Consider the following 15,796-nt stretch of genomic DNA (forward strand, 5'->3'; position numbering starts at 1 on the left):
AATTTAAAAGACTACCAAACATAAAAAGGGAAAATAAAATGTGACTCTCTGTTCCTTCATGTCCTGCGCTGACCCTCTGTTCTGTCCTGAGACACTCTTAGATTTCGCCTCTCTATTGAGTTACCCTCTCGTCAGCACTTTCCAGCATTGTAGAAGAATGGGAAAGGGAGGAGTGAGGTGGTGAGGACAACATGCTGGAAGGATTTGTAGTTGGTGGGGGTGGAGAACGGTCAGGAAGGGAGGATAGAGAAAGACACTGAGATACACAAAGAGGAATTTGCAGCTTGTTCATGAGATCTCTACAGTCTTGGTTTATTATTAGACTTGTCAAAGGTTTTTGACAGTGTCAACCAAAACATCCTTGATAGAAATGTGGCTTCACAGTGTTTACAACTTAGTAAAGAAAAGTCTGTAGCTAATAACAAAGATGATTAAAATAGAATTAACCTACTTTTTGGACTACAGTGGTCCCTTGTTTATCGCGGGAGTTACATTCTAAAAATAACTCACGATAGGTGAAATCCACAAAGTAGCCAACTTAATTTTTTACAATTAGTATAGATGTTTTAAGGCTGTAAAACCCCTCACTACACACTTTACACACTTTTCTCAGACAGGCATGAACATTTCCACACGTTTCTTTCATTTCTTTTGTTGGGGGGAACCTACAAACATACAGTACAGCACTTCGGAGTCACACTGCTAGCAATTGAAGATTCATGTAAATTTGAAAAGCTGAACGAATTCTGTACTGTACAGGAGACACGGCACGAGATCGATTGACAATGGTCTCCAGCCAGTCAGGATGCAGAACACAATGCGCTGTAAAAGACAACAAAACCCCAAACAAACAAACAAAAAACCATGCAAAATTGCACAAAAAAAATCAGTGAAACAGACAAGCTGCGAAAGTTGAGCCACGTTATAGCGAGTGACCGCTGTACATGAGTCCAACTATTTCTACTGCTCTCTTTGAATGGCCTACAGGGGTCTGCAAAAATATGCTTTTTATTTATTTATTTATTTATTGCTGATACGGCTTTTTATTTCACATCCATACCTAATTTGAATTTTGCTGACTTTCCTCAGTAGGTAGTCTCTTTATGGACCCACTTTCCCAATCAGTTCAATTCAGTTTTATTTACAGTTGTGGTCAGAAATTTACATACAGTATGGGCATGAATGTTGACTCTGTAATGACTTAAAAAAACATGAACTAGGTGCACAAGTTTGAATTTATTTTGGGTTTTCTGTAATACACAGGGTCAAAAGATTCTACAATGTCTTGAAACTGGGCAAGACAAAGGCTTAGTAACGTCTCATTAGTGATGATGATTGAATACAACTGGTACTTTCTCTTTGTCAGCATAAAAATGATTTCTTTGAGAGCACTCATTGGATTGACCAGTACACAGAACAATGGGAAAGTCCAAGGATCTAAGATCCAAGAAGGAGGACTGTAGATTTTCACATGTTGGCGAAGTCTCTTGGAACCGTTTCTTTACAACTCCAGATTCCTGGATCATCAGTTCAAACAATTGTACTTTAAGTGCAAGTTGATTCAGATTCAGGAACAACCCTTTAACCACTAAGGCTCAGGCCTGTCATGCACTAGAAACTGCTGCCACACCAGCATTACTGTTGACATTAAAGTAAGTTTCACATCAGCATAGACTGAAAGGTTGCCCACCAAGAAAAAAGCCCCGGCTCCAAAATTGACAGTTTCACGCTCAACTGAAATTTGAGGCTGACCACACGGACAAGTCAAATGCTTTCTAGAGAAAGGTTGAAAGAGAGACTGAACTATTCTGTCATGATGACAAAAGATATGTTTGGAGGAGTAAAGCTGAAGCTTTCAAAGCTAATAACATTGTACTAGCTGTCAAGCATGCTGGTAGTAGCGTCATGTTCTAGGACTGTTTTGCAGCCAGTACTGGTACATTGCATAAAGTGGATGGAGTAATGAAGAAGGAGAAATGTTGTCTCCAAATGTTTCAACTTCACCTCACATCGGCAGTTAGACGGTTGAAACGTGGACACAACTGGATGTTTCAACAGGCCAATGATCCCAAATATGCACCATATTTTTCATTTGTGATGTCCATGTCTCTCTCTGAACTGGAGATTGCTATACATGCATTTATTTCCTCATGCTTGGACTATTGTAACTCACTGTCTAAGCATAAGGTTCTCTGGATCGTCTGCAGGTTGTGCAAAACGCTGCAGCTAGGCTTTTGACAAAATCCTCTAAGTATTCACATGTGACACCGTTGCTATCTGGGCTACACTGGCTTCCTGTTGAATTCAGAGTCCATTTTAAGATCCTGGTCTTGACTAATAGAGCTTTGCATGGACTGGCACCAGCCTGCATCTCTGATATGCTACAGCCCTATGTCCCTAGCAGGTCCCTGAGGTCATCTGATCAGGGCTTACTTATTATAAAACAGACTAAGATGAGAACTGGTGATAGAGCTTTTGCCACTGTGGCCCCGAGACTGTGGAACTCTTTCCCCCAAACCGTAAGACTGTAGACTCAGTAGTTGTTTCAAAAACAACTAAAAACTCACCTTTTTAAACTGCTTCTGGTTAATTTTTGCCTGTTTTATATTGTCTGTTTTACCTTTTTGTGGCTTTTTATCTTATGTACAACACTTTGTGACTCTGTCTAGAAAGGTGCTATATAAATAAAATGCTATTTATTTTATTTATTTATGTGTAATTATGTGTTATATGTACGCTAACTGATGACTTCTTTATTGTGTTTGGGATTTTAGATGATCCCCAAATGAAATGAAAGTGCAAGAAATGAAGACCAAGAGTTTGAAGGCACAAATTGGGGTTATAATGGAGTGTGATTACTGCCAGAGAGAGTTACATAAATACAGTGTAGGCTGAAGAGACACTTGTGATTATAAACTGTTTAATTGGCCAAGACAGCTTAACACTGAAGTGAAAATAGGCAATGAAAAAAAACAGGGTGACTGCTATACAAGACAGTAGATTCAGAAATAGATAAATGATGTAGACACACATCAGACTGAAAATAGAGAGAATGTGAGAAAGACAGTGACAGACAGACACAGGGAGTAAGAGGAATTAAATTTGTTTTTAATCACCAACTTGCTATTCAGCAACAGGTGGTATATGACATCGTGGCAGGGGTAGCTACAAGCCACAGCTGTCTATGTGAATAAGTGTGTATGAGTGGTATTGATATCAGTGGGGCATCCCTTGTCTACTTAACCAAAGATTAGCAGATATTGGCCCTAAAAATAAACACAGGGGAACCCGGTGTGCTTACTGATCAGGGGTGGAGCTGGAGAATATCGGACGTTTCACTTGTACAGTCGGGACTCAAAGGCCTCGTTCGCTCAAGAAGAAATAGCATCTTACTCACTTGCAGAGTGTGGAAGCATGTCTTTTAACACAACTGCTAGAAGAATAGATGCGTTTGGGGGTGATATTTGTTCATTTACTCCCTGGATTCACAAGTGAAACCCCAACAAAATTAAAGCTGCTGTGCTGAGTAACTCCGTATTAATGGATCAGATAATTTCATCCATGTAAGAATCGCAAAAAGTAACAGATAACAAATACCTGACTCTGCAGTTCCTCTCAGCAGAACAGAGCACCATTGAATCTGTTTCTTCTCTGCTCTACATCACTCTCATTAAGCAGCACCAGTAGTTTTAGTGAACTGCTACACTGCTTTCACAAGAATATGAATACAAACCAATGAACTTACTGAACAATCGATTTTGCCAGGAGTTGGTTAGTACTGCACTGTAATACATTTTCTTGAGAGGAGCAAAACTCTAATGTTTAGTTAATGTTAGTGTTCCTCCGTGAGATTAAGTATTGGAATTTCAGGAGCAGGACCACGCCTCCAAACACGCTCCTTCCGGTTCTCATCTTTATAGGTTCCCCCAGTTCTCCACCCTCCCTCCCCTTTTCTGTTCTTTAACGTCTTCACTTCTATTTAGTTCATGGGGATCTGCCAGGCCCGGGAGTCGTCGCCAGTCGCCTTCGAGGCCCTCCCCAAACCGCAGCTCATTTCATGTCCAAGCATTCCCCTTTACTTACTAAAACGCTGTCAAACCTAAAATGAGGATGTGGGCCCAGCCAGTGAATAGCAACTCTTGGGGTATAGATAACGGTATCACAGCTTATCTGCTTCACCGGCTGAGTGTCCATCAGGTCGATAACATTGATTATATGAAACTGCTTTTAATGTGATGTAAACTGCTTCAAGCTCAAGCAGATTTCTCAGACTCCGTCTCAAATATATAAAACTTGACATGGAAACTGACTCATTTTTGACCTGTGAGGTTTGCAGATCTTCGTGTCCACTTGTTTGCGCTTGACTGCAGCGATGCTCGAAACCTTGTCAGTTCAGCTCAGGCCAAAATGCACAGTAGAGTGGGAGAAGGAAGGCCCGCAGTTTTCCAAATGTGCACCACAGGCACCGGTGTTTGTGGTATATTTAGTTCTAATATTAGGGCCGGCGTGTGTGGGAGTGTGTGGGAGATGGTGAGTTTTTAAAGGAATGCACCAAGTTCTTGGGAGGTTAGCCTGTTACTCAGCCAACCTGTTAAATAATGAGAAACCAAATTTTTCCATTATCTGAAAGATTCCAGTTAGTCATGCTCATTGCTTATTACGTGCTATGTTTAGGGACGGTGGGTGACTAGCTTTGTGTCTATAATTACAACACTGGAACTCTAAAAAAGAGCTAAACCTAATCCTCACATCTCCTTTTTTTAATACTTACTGTTGCTGAAAACTGTGTGTCTTACTAATCTGACATTAGCTGAGTACAGTAATTACAAATATGCGTCATTTTACGTTATTCAAAACAAGTGTTAACAAGTGGCCATTAAATTCGATCTGAAGTGAAAGACATTGATCATCCTGTTATCATGCAGTGCACCACTGAGAAAACTTTGATCCTGGCATTCATGCAGACATTGCGTTCACACCACCCACCTAACATCACTGCAGAGCCTGTGTCTGTGTCAGTTCTCAGTCATCCAGGTCATGTTAATTTAAGGAACTAGGCGGTTAGGGACAACCCCCTCTAGGGTTTAAATACCTGGGACTCTCCACCTTTAGGTTTTAAATCTGAAGAAGCCTCTTGGATGAGCGGTAAAACATCTTCATGAAACTTAGAGAAGTCCAGTCGCCTTCTTTTCCAGCTTCTGCAGACCATTTGCACTCCCTGTGGCACCAGCACTCACCAACAGCAGCAGCCTCCCCGAGCAGACAATGACAATGTCGCAGAACCTGCTCAGAGCTGCCTCAGAAACACAAAACAAACATGAGCCTATGATGTCGTCTTGACTGAAGTCCCCACATACAACATGAGCAACATACATAAGCATACACAAGCCTGCTCCACTGAGGCTGCACTGGTCTACATACTGGTGCCACCAGAGATCTTGTGTTCATGCACCGACAGGTCTGTTCTGACAACGTGGTGGAAATCTGCAGATTATTAGGAAGGTGGTTTCAGTGTTGCTGATGGTGGTGTGGATATCCAATATTTAGAATGTACACCTAGCATCAGAATGGGGAAGAAAGGTGATTTGAGTGATTTGAAACTTGGTGTGGTTGTTGTCTGAGTATTTGAGAAATTGCTGGTGCACTGGTATTTTCCCAACAAATCATCTGAGGTTTATAGCGTGCCACCATCGTGCTGTGTGGCATTCCAGAGGTAGATTTTAGATTTCGGCTCAGAGTTTTCATCACACAAAACAAAGACTCAGCATTTAGGTTACTGCCCAGCTTCACCTCTTCCTCTTTCTGCTTTCCTAATGATGTTACCATGGCAACAAGCTGCCGACATGTCAAACACAATCTGGGTGCTGAGACTTTCTGTCAGTCCCCCTTCTTCTGTTTCTCTGTGTGTATACGTGTGCACTGGTACCTGTCAACTTAATGGCTTATTAGATTTCATCAACACTTTTTTACAGCGTGCTTGTGTTTCAAAGATATAGTCCAAGGCCAGCATGCAATAAACTATATACAAACACTGTTACAGTACCCTCTTTTACAAGCGCACAAACACATAGGGAAACTCCTCCACTGACATGTATACGCATTCCCAACAGCAAATTCACCCGGACACACGTACACTCAAATGCGCAGAACAGACTCCAGCAGCTGGCCTGACCTTGAAGATAAATACACCCTTGAAAAATGCTTCTGCAATTCATGGCTGGCGGTGGTGTGTTATACGAGCAGCGTTTCAAGGGATCCATCTCGGGCTGCGTGAAAATAGATATGGAGTCAATATGTGATGCACTCACACACACACACACACACACATGCACACACACATCCATCTTTTTCTCTCATGCACGCAAGGTCACTGTATTACACTCAATTTCTTGAACAAATCATCATTTTTTTCCATTTTCTCTCACTCTCCCGATTGTTCTTTCTTGTAGTTGAGTATTTTGCTGTTTGCACACTGAGTGTAACTGAATCACATGACTGCAACTGCTCCAATCTCTTGTCAATCTGAGCATGTAGATTTGCCACTAATCTGCTGATTTAGGTGTAGTTACAATTCTTGTGATTCACTGTGCTGGCTTAAAGCAGATGTTGTTTCTTTGTGTGCAGCTGTCCAGCTATAAACAAGTGCTGAGCTTGGATATAACTGTAAAAAAAAGTAACGAGTATGTGAAAGTCATCAGTTAGTCAATAACTTTCGTGGCATCTTGAGCACTTAGAAAACCATTTTATACTGGACGGTAAATCAGTTCGTTTTTTGTTTCTATCCAACTCCCACACATTAACAACTGCACTGACATCTAGTGTTTGAAGCTTTAATAACCCCATATTTAATGTTTGAACTGTTCAAAACATTTTATTGCACAATTATGTCCCTTCATTGGAATGTCAGCGTCACTAGCTGCTGCCTTTATTAACTTATGAATGTCAGTAACGAGAGACACCCGACAGGTGAGCGCTGAATGAAGGCAGGCTAGTGTCAAAGTGTGTGTGCATGAGATAAGATGTGAGAGAAAAACTGACTAAATAGGTGGTGGAGAAAGCTTGTCCTGAACACGCCTTCAAGAACAATGACTGTTCTGATCTCACCATTATGCTTCTCAGTCAAAAGCCAATAAGAGCCTTTGTAAGAGGCTTTGTACACATGCACCGTGTACACATGCACCGTGTACACATGCAGTCGTTATTACTGTAAATAGCTCATTCTGGTAGGCATTTGTTCTCAGTTAAAACACTTTACTGTACGTGTAAAGATCTCTGTTTGACATCCTAATTTATTATCTGATCGCAAAATGCGGTCAGCAAAAATGACCAGTCATGCACGTCACTTAAAGATTTTTCAATTTTTCTTTTTTTTCTGTCTAATTTATGTCAGTTAAATTTAAACCGTGTCTCTCAAAAATCAAAGTTCCCTGTATCAGGGTTTTACACAGTATGAAAGGCCGGATAAATGACACTGTTATTAGAAAGGTGCTGCTCTGAGAAAAGTTGGAGGAATTTGGCATTTTTCAGGTCGTTGTTTTGGTTTTTCTCCTTTTGTTTTGACGCCATAATGCAATGGTTACAACAGTAATTGATGAAACACAGAGACATGCTACTTCAGCTTTCTCCTACAGTCCAACATCCCTGGTTAACCTGTTGGAGTATAAATGAAGTGTGCATGTGAGCATGAATGGTTGCCCGTCTCTCTGTGTTAGCTCGTTGATAGACTGACGACCTGCTCGGGGTTTATCCCACCTCTCGTCCTCTGACAGCAGCCAGCTCTCCTTTCCGGCACCCTGAACTGAAGCGGCAGAAGAAAATGAATAAATGGTTGGATGGATGGAGATTTCTCAGGTTTTTATTTCACGTTTTCAGTCATTACGTAGTTTTATTTTCACTTGCTTTTTTAAACTTTGGATTCACTGGCTAGGTTTAAGAAAAGATTGTGCCTTCTTTCAACACATTATCTTAAAAAAGTCCTTTACTTGCATTTGTATAATAATAATAATGATGACAAGTTGGAAGTGAGATCATCGCACATCTAAAGATATCTTCTGCATATCTGTGAGACGCCATTATGATGTAGTTCTTTTAGTAGCTAAAGAGCCAGATATTTCTCTCCGAGGTAAAATGAGAATGGATATTCAGCTTTATTGAGTCTGTTCCATTTGAAAATAGCTAATTACCACATTATGACAGCTTTATGGAGTTATAATATGGCAGTGCTGGGTTTACAGATTGTTCTACAGAACCATCAAGCATAAAAATGCCATCTAATACACACTGACACCATTGGCAGTTGTAATTTCCTCCTTGTGCCTCTGTACTGCAGGTATTATATTATTCTGAGCTAAATGACAAAAGTGAGAGGGGTCCTGCTCGGAGACCATCTGTGTACCCTGTAATCTGCCTTCTGTGTACCTCGGGTATTAAATGTTAACCCATGTTTGGCCTTTGCCTCAAAACTTCCTGTTTTTTTTATTTTAAATAACAGAGAAAATAATACGTGTGGTTACAGTTAAACATGCTGGCAGTTCAATGATTATTGATCACTTGTACTTAACTGTGACTCTGGGCTTAAACTGAGATATAGCAGATGCAAAGGTCTGGTGGAGCAGACCTGACAGGGCAGGTAAACTTATGGCATGTTCACTGAGTATCAGAGTACATTCACACATTTTCAGATGTCTTATTCAGCTTAGGTTATATAGAGATGTGTGCTGTTTATTTCTATTTCAACACTGATTTAAAGAGTGTTGAACTACAGGAATATTTGTAAACAAATCCTTTATCCATTATATTAGGTCAAAAATAAGTTTACTCGATGTTTCATGGTTAAACACAACTGAAAATTGTATTCAGTGGTCAACATTTGCAGTTAACTATAGACATACAGGATGGCAGCGGAAATCGGACCTATTTAGTTTGCACAGATGCGGTGCAGTGTGTCCAACAAGGCTATCACTACTGAAGAGGCCTCTTACTTGGTCACAGGAATCTTGCTAATCAGTTCAAGTTATTTATTGTAATTTTAACTTCCTGGTGGTGGATGTGGCTGGTTGTACATATACTCTGAGGAAGTGTTTCAAAAATAAACCATGAAAGGGACAAAATCCTGAGAAATGCTTGGGGAGTCCCAGTGCTTCATGTAAACCACACAGTTCTATTTTAAAATCTGCCACCGAAACTGGTTTACAGAAGGGGAGCGGCACCTTAAAACTCAAACACACACACACAAAATGAAATTTATTTATAGCTGAAAATATATATACATAACATATGTATAATGTATATTATTCAGTGCATGTTACTGGTGAGAGTCTTTTGAGGGGTGCTCAAGGACACAAAATTCGTTCAGCTAGTAGCAAGCATATTGCATTTTAGTATGATTTTCTGAGCATTGTAACGTCACAACATCAAGAAAGCTTCAACTGCCTCCAGGATGTTACAGTGCACACACACACACACGCACACACACACACACATTACATAGCATCAAAAACATAATTTGGGAGCGCCGACGCATTGCCAGCTGCCAGCCAAGGATCTGATGTCCTTTGTCATTTTAGTCGTTGTCCTTAACCTCCACCTTATCCTTGGCGGTTTTGAAAGAAAAACCGTTTTCTTGAGGTTTGAGCCACGAAGCAAAAAACATTTGCAAACAGTATATTGCACTATATACTGTTTATACCCCCCCCCCCCCCCCCCCCCCCCAGGGATTGGATCCTAGAATCGCCCCTGGCGCACATTCAGAAACTATAGAAATTCGAAACCTGCTGATTAATAATTCTGCTTCCAATTTACAACTTATATTGAAAAAGAAAGAAAGTGAAAAAGAAACCGAGATCAGCTCTCGCAACGTGCGCGATGCCTTGCCAGTGCAAAGAAGCGTGAAGTGTGTCACACATGCTGGGTTCATGGAGTACTTACTTGTAAAGTGTGTAAACACAGGCACAAACAGATGGAGCACATTTACGATGGCTCTGAAGGACCGAAAAATCCAGTACGAAAGGCTGTACACCACAGATATCTAAACGCTCACTAAGTCGCATCTAAGTCCGCATACGGTTATTTTCTGCTTGAGTGTTTGAGTTTTTATCCTTATGCGTTTTTGTTTCCAGTGAAATTTACGCTTTTACCACATGGATTGTCAGCTGATGACGCCTGTGCGTGTTATCTGTATGTGTGCAGTGAGACTTCCCCACACATCTGTGTGGCCAAACGCGCGCACCCGTCTGCTGATCTTTTTTTTAAGGAACTTTCGCTTCCTGTTGCTTTTCTCCGCACTATTGCGCTTGTCAGTTTGAAAGTCAGTCAGCCTGTGGTGTGTGTGAAAAGTGCTTTGTTCACTAGCAGCTTTAAAGTTTCTTCTGCGTTCATCATCATGTCTCTGCCGCAGCAGTTACGCGACCAAAGGTGAGTCTGTCTACAGGTGACAGGTTAGAGTCGGTGAGCCGATGTTTTGCGCACAGACTGGCTGCGAAGTTCATTTCTGATCGCTGGTGAATAATTGTAACATATCTAATTTGATCTAAAAAGACCAAACTAAATCAAGATCAGCATGTTTTATGGTTGTTTTACTCATACAGCTGTCATCATGTTAAAAACAAAACCTTTTTAATTGTAGATTATGTTTTTCTTTGTTTGCGTGTGTGTGTGTGTGTGTGTGTGTGTGTGTGTGTGTGTGTGTGTGTGTGTGTGTGTGTGTGTGTGTGTGTAAGTTTTTCTTTGTGTCATTTTTGTCTTAAATGATCTGGTCTTGTTGCTTTAGTGACTTTGATCAGCTCCCTCTCAACATCCCAATCAGCGCCACCATTGCTGATATCGAGGAGATTAAAGGCTTCATCGACTACTTTGTAAGCATTAAAAAAACTAAAGGGCTGAGATGTTTTTCACTGAGACTGGCTCAGAATACCAGGCTCAGCTGTTTCTTTTTCTCTTTCATTCATGCCTCCGTTTCTCTCTCAGAGGTTCGTGATTGAGGTGAAGACTAAAGGAGAGAGTAAGTACCTAATCTACAGGAGGTACCGGGAATTTTTCAACCTCCACCAGATCCTCGAGGCCAGGTACTCTTCAGAAAACCTGGCCAAACTGGGCCCAAACACCTGCATCTTGCCTCCTCTTCCAGGTGTGTGTGTGGGTGTGCACTGTTGATCGTCAGTGGCATGCACGGTGCAAGATTTCATGTCGCTCAAATATGCGCTTGTTAGTGTCCGGCTGCTGGCAGATTGGTTGTTATGCCCTCTGAAGCTTATCTAAATCTTTTCAGGCATGCCTCGTACTCGGACTATGTCAACAGTCACAGCTTCTGATTTTCAGTCTTGCTAAATTGCTTTTCTGAATTGCATGGTATGTGCTGTGATTTCCACCATGGCAGAAATGGCCCACATAAGAGCTGGTGGGTTCACTAACTCAAGGCAAACAGACTGAATTTGAATATGTTCCCTAAAAGTCAAACAATAGTTTGGTCTAGTGTGAAATATTGTAATGAGTGTGGGAAAATGGTATCTACTGTAATGGTTAGTTTCACAGTGTAGCTGTGTCAAAGTTACACAAAGGGAACTCCTACTGGATCCTTCCTGTATTGTCGCTCCATAACCTTACATGCTTGCATGCTTATTCTCCTCCATGCATAGGAGAGCAGGTTCACAGAGACACCTGACTGAATTTCCTCTCTGTCTCTGGAAGAACTGAAACCCCTCTGAATACTCTTTACTAAATGCATACGGCTGCTGTGTTTGTTGCTGTGCTTACATTTTGTTGTTTTGATTTTGTTTTTCTCATGTATTCAGGGGGAGATTGAGACATAATTGGATGCCTTTAGTGAATTATTATGGATATTATAAAGAATAAAAACTGTTGCGTCCCTTAAAGATTTGATTAAGTTTGGTGGGAGCTCACTTCTATTCAAATCCGATTCTATTTAAGCCACAAGAGCTTAGTTATAGCACACTTTAGGCACCCATTGCTGCATAATAATGTGAAGCATGAGTGCTCCAAATGCTGCATTTACAATCCTCTTTCTCCACCGAGACATCCGCAGAAAGAAGATTGAGATCTACTTTTGCTCAGCTGAAGTAAAATGGGTTTAGAATGAAGTTTATATTCTACCAAACCCAGTGAACTTTATTGTGCTTTTTCTTTTATTCGCGCTCGAATCTTTAGACACACTTGAAGCATTTACTGTCATGTTATGTGGCTAAATGTCAAAAATCCAGCATTACAAGCCAGCAGGTATCATGGTGCCCCTACAAGGTCAGTTTAAACCAAACCATACATCAGAGGACAGTAATTCCTTTAATCCACAACGATTGACATTCAGATTAGTCAGGAAAGAGCATATGGAAAGAAGGGCAGATGAATGCCACGAGCAAAATCCAGAGACTAACTTGAATAGAGAAGGGAAAGAAGAGCAAAATTGAAGGGGAAGATTTTGAGAGGCAGTAAGAAGAGGGTGATTTATTCATTCATCCATTTCCAGGGGCTTCAGGTATGTAGCAGCCGACGGAGCAGAGAAACCCAAGCACCCTTTTTGTAGTAATCAGTGACTTGTATGCTGAAGCACCAGCTGGGGGATACAATTGCTCCATCGTGACCACTTTTGTCCCTGGATTATCTGTGTCGGGAACAAATCTAAACTCAGCAGAGCAGGACATCGACTCACTTTAGCATGCTAGTTAGCTGCAGGTTGATACTGAGGTTTTTCTTACTGATGGAATATACTGACTTGACTGATTTCATCATGATTTGGTGACTTTAAAACAGCCATTTTAAACAAGCATTGCATCCCTACCATTACTGAAATTAAAAGTACAGCCAAACATTCTGCTAGCTTGTGCTTAAACTATACATGCTAGTTTGTACTCAAGGTTAATGGGCTCTTTGCTATGATGGCTAAGATGGTGCATTTCTTATGTTATCACTGAAGTTCTTGAAAACTCCTATCATGGCTTCACTTAACTGGAGTATTATCACTGTTACTTCACTTCTTAAATGCTGTCAAAATGAAAACTACTATCTTAAAAGAGACCTTATAAAGACTACAACTGTAAAAGTATTTTGAAACATCCATACCTTATGCCTAGAGTTTTATATTGAGTCGCTTCTTGCTGGGTACTTAAGTGTCTGTGAACAGAACTTTACTTTTGAAGGGAGGCTGAATCATATAAGTAGAAATAAGAAAGAAGTTCAACCAACAGAGTGCATCTAGACAGTTAACTCATTCACTGCCAGGGTTTTTGAGCATTTTTACTCATTTTTGAAGAGCCACAGAAAACTGTGTGTTATGATCATATAAACGCTGAACCTACCAAAATGAAGAACAGACTCTCTTCTTCCATCCAAAAAAAAAAGCTTGTTTCTACCATTTTCCATTCTTTAGTAATCAGCTGTAGAAGAGAGGTGGGTTCCACCAAAAATGCCTGTTTTGACCACAAAAAGGGAGAAAACGAGCTTTTTGTGAAAAATACATTTCAAGCAGTCTGATGTTCACTGACAAGCTGCCCGAGGTTGTATTCTAGCCCCTCCCATTGGAAACGTAATTGACGTCTATAGACGTCAATGGCAGTCAACGTAAGTTTTTCAATTGACGTCTATAGACTTCAATGGCAGTGAATGAGTTAACAATCTGGAAGAAAAGTCACTTTCCACTGCAAATGAGCTGCTGTCGAAGAAGATTAAGCTCTGGATGAAATGCCTGTACTGGCCACAATGAAACAAAAAATTTAAATTAGGAAAAGTTGGTAAGTGTGATAATGAGTCAACTACTGAAGTGCTTTTTAGAGCTCACTGACAGGCAGAGAAGACGGAGGTATGTGAATCCCGTTTCTAACCCACCTAGTTTTTAATATACAGTAGTTAATGAAGGTTTTAATTTGATCAATTTTGACAGCATTGATGAAAAGACAGGGTTATACTAGCAGGGCACTCAGATCTCTACTAAAACCCAACAGTCTGATAGTCATTTGTTAAAAAATAATGTAAAAGATTGGTTAATTAAATTCCTACTCTAGCGTTCACCTGCCCATATTCATATAATTCCGTAAATACATCATCTAGTGGTCCGAACACAAGAATTATTGAGCAGTAAGCTAACAGGCTTCAGAGTTCCCACTGTGGTGTAATTTTTTCTTTACATGAGAGCACACCCATTGCCTCCAACTCATGTAGCTGCTGCTGCTGGCAGGCGCTGGAGCAGGCTGTAGCTGTGGCTGGAATCCAGGGCCTCAAGCCTTTATCACAAGCACTGTTTGATCATTCTAACACCAAGTAAGCCTGCCATTTTTGGATGATATCTGTTAGCTGCCAAGTTTACATTTGACTCTTTGGTCCAAAATGCAGCAACACAGATTCTTTAGCATAGTGTCAGTTACACTGCTGCCAGCTCCAAGTTAACATTTAGTCAACAAAAACATTTAGTTAGACCTAGCTAACCTCGTTACAGTAGTCCCAAAAGGTTGATCTGTTTATCTGGATGTAGGGTTTTCAGTGGGAGGAGTGTTTCATCACTCATCCAAGTGACTTCCTCCGTATCAGCTGACTGCAGGTTTCCCCAACCAATGACTGGAACTAGCCCACTGAATGAACATTGGGCTGTGAGATCAGTTCCTTGATCTCACAGCCCAATGTTCATTGAGAGACGTTTCGTCACGTTTCGTCACTCATCCTTCGTGACTGAAGAAGTCACTTGGATGAGCGACGAAACGTTTCTCCCACTTTTGGGATTTACTTACTTAGATGATTGAGCATGCATCAAGGCCCGTTACAGGAGATCTGGTGATTCTTTGCTAATGTTAAAACACCCATTTTGAACAAGTAGTCTTCCAAAATTGCCAATATTAATGGATTAGTCCAGAAAGGTTATAAATGTTGCGCTTCACGGAGAATTTGATCAGATGAAAGCATACCGAACAATCAAAAGACTAGCTGACATGGGCACTGCAGCCCAGCAGATGTAATTTCAAATTGTCTCCGAGATCTTTAAGAGACCAAAATTAGAATTAATAGGTTCTTCTTTCCAATCCCACCTAACAAATTTCATTGAAAAGCTGGCTCGGTAGTTTTTCTGTAGTCCTGCTAAGAGACAGCCAAACATGCCAAAGCAATCACACTCTGCACTGCTATTCACCTTGATGATGGATGTAGGATAAAATAATCAAAAGCACAGAGACAAAATATTGTAATGTGAAAGCCAAAGTATATTCAGGCCTCAGTCACTGTTTGTGCTGCTGTGTGGCTGTGTCTGTCCTCATCTGCTCTGTGGCTTTGGCTTTATTCAGCTCATTGTTTCCCCATAAGTCTGTCTGTCTGGGAGGCAGCGTCAGTGTCTGTATTGATTATCAGTGGCTGGAAACCAACATGTGCACCAATAAAAGCCTGAGGGCTTTGAATGGGTGGCTCGGAGCATTGATTTAAGAAGGATGAGGACAGAGAGAGGTGATTGTTTTGTGTGTAGATTACAAATAGATTACAGATTTATTTCTGTGGATTCACAGGCTTTAGCTTGGTTATTAACTTGTCATTGTCATTATTAAACATTATATTTACTTGGCAAAATGGCTCTGTCTCATCATTAGAACTACTAGTCACATTATAGTTGCAGTTTTCATTTGATTCAATTTAAAATACAAAACTAAAGTAAAAATGCATTTAAACTAGCTTATAAAAGTGAGCCATTGAGGACTTGCACAAAAACTAAAAAGTCTGCATGTAGGGAAACACAAGTTGAGATGGGTACTGGACAGCTGGTTATTGGCACTTAAAAAAAACAACAACCCAAACTTAATACCGTACATGGTGG

General features: G+C 40.7%; 2 protein-coding genes across 2 annotated transcripts in view; one reads left to right on the forward strand and one right to left on the reverse strand.

Moving 5' to 3' along the window:
- LOC113024618 (parvalbumin-7-like) overlaps nucleotides 1-15,796 on the reverse strand; it is a 45,376-nt gene that overhangs the window by 8,318 nt on the left and 21,262 nt on the right. The window lies entirely within an intron of this gene.
- ncf4 (neutrophil cytosolic factor 4) overlaps nucleotides 10,048-15,796 on the forward strand; it is a 38,586-nt gene continuing 32,837 nt past the window's right edge. Inside the window, exons 1-3 of the mRNA XM_026171805.2 lie at nucleotides 10,048-10,413; nucleotides 10,769-10,853; nucleotides 10,966-11,125. Of these exons, the coding sequence (XP_026027590.1) occupies nucleotides 10,382-10,413; nucleotides 10,769-10,853; nucleotides 10,966-11,125 (277 nt within the window). The 5' untranslated portion in view covers nucleotides 10,048-10,381. The remainder of the gene's footprint in view (nucleotides 10,414-10,768; nucleotides 10,854-10,965; nucleotides 11,126-15,796) is intronic.

The sequence above is a fragment of the Astatotilapia calliptera genome, chromosome 6 (genome assembly GCF_964374335.1).
Source record: "Astatotilapia calliptera chromosome 6, fAstCal68.1, whole genome shotgun sequence".
NCBI classification, from domain to species: Eukaryota; Metazoa; Chordata; class Actinopteri; order Cichliformes; family Cichlidae; genus Astatotilapia; species Astatotilapia calliptera.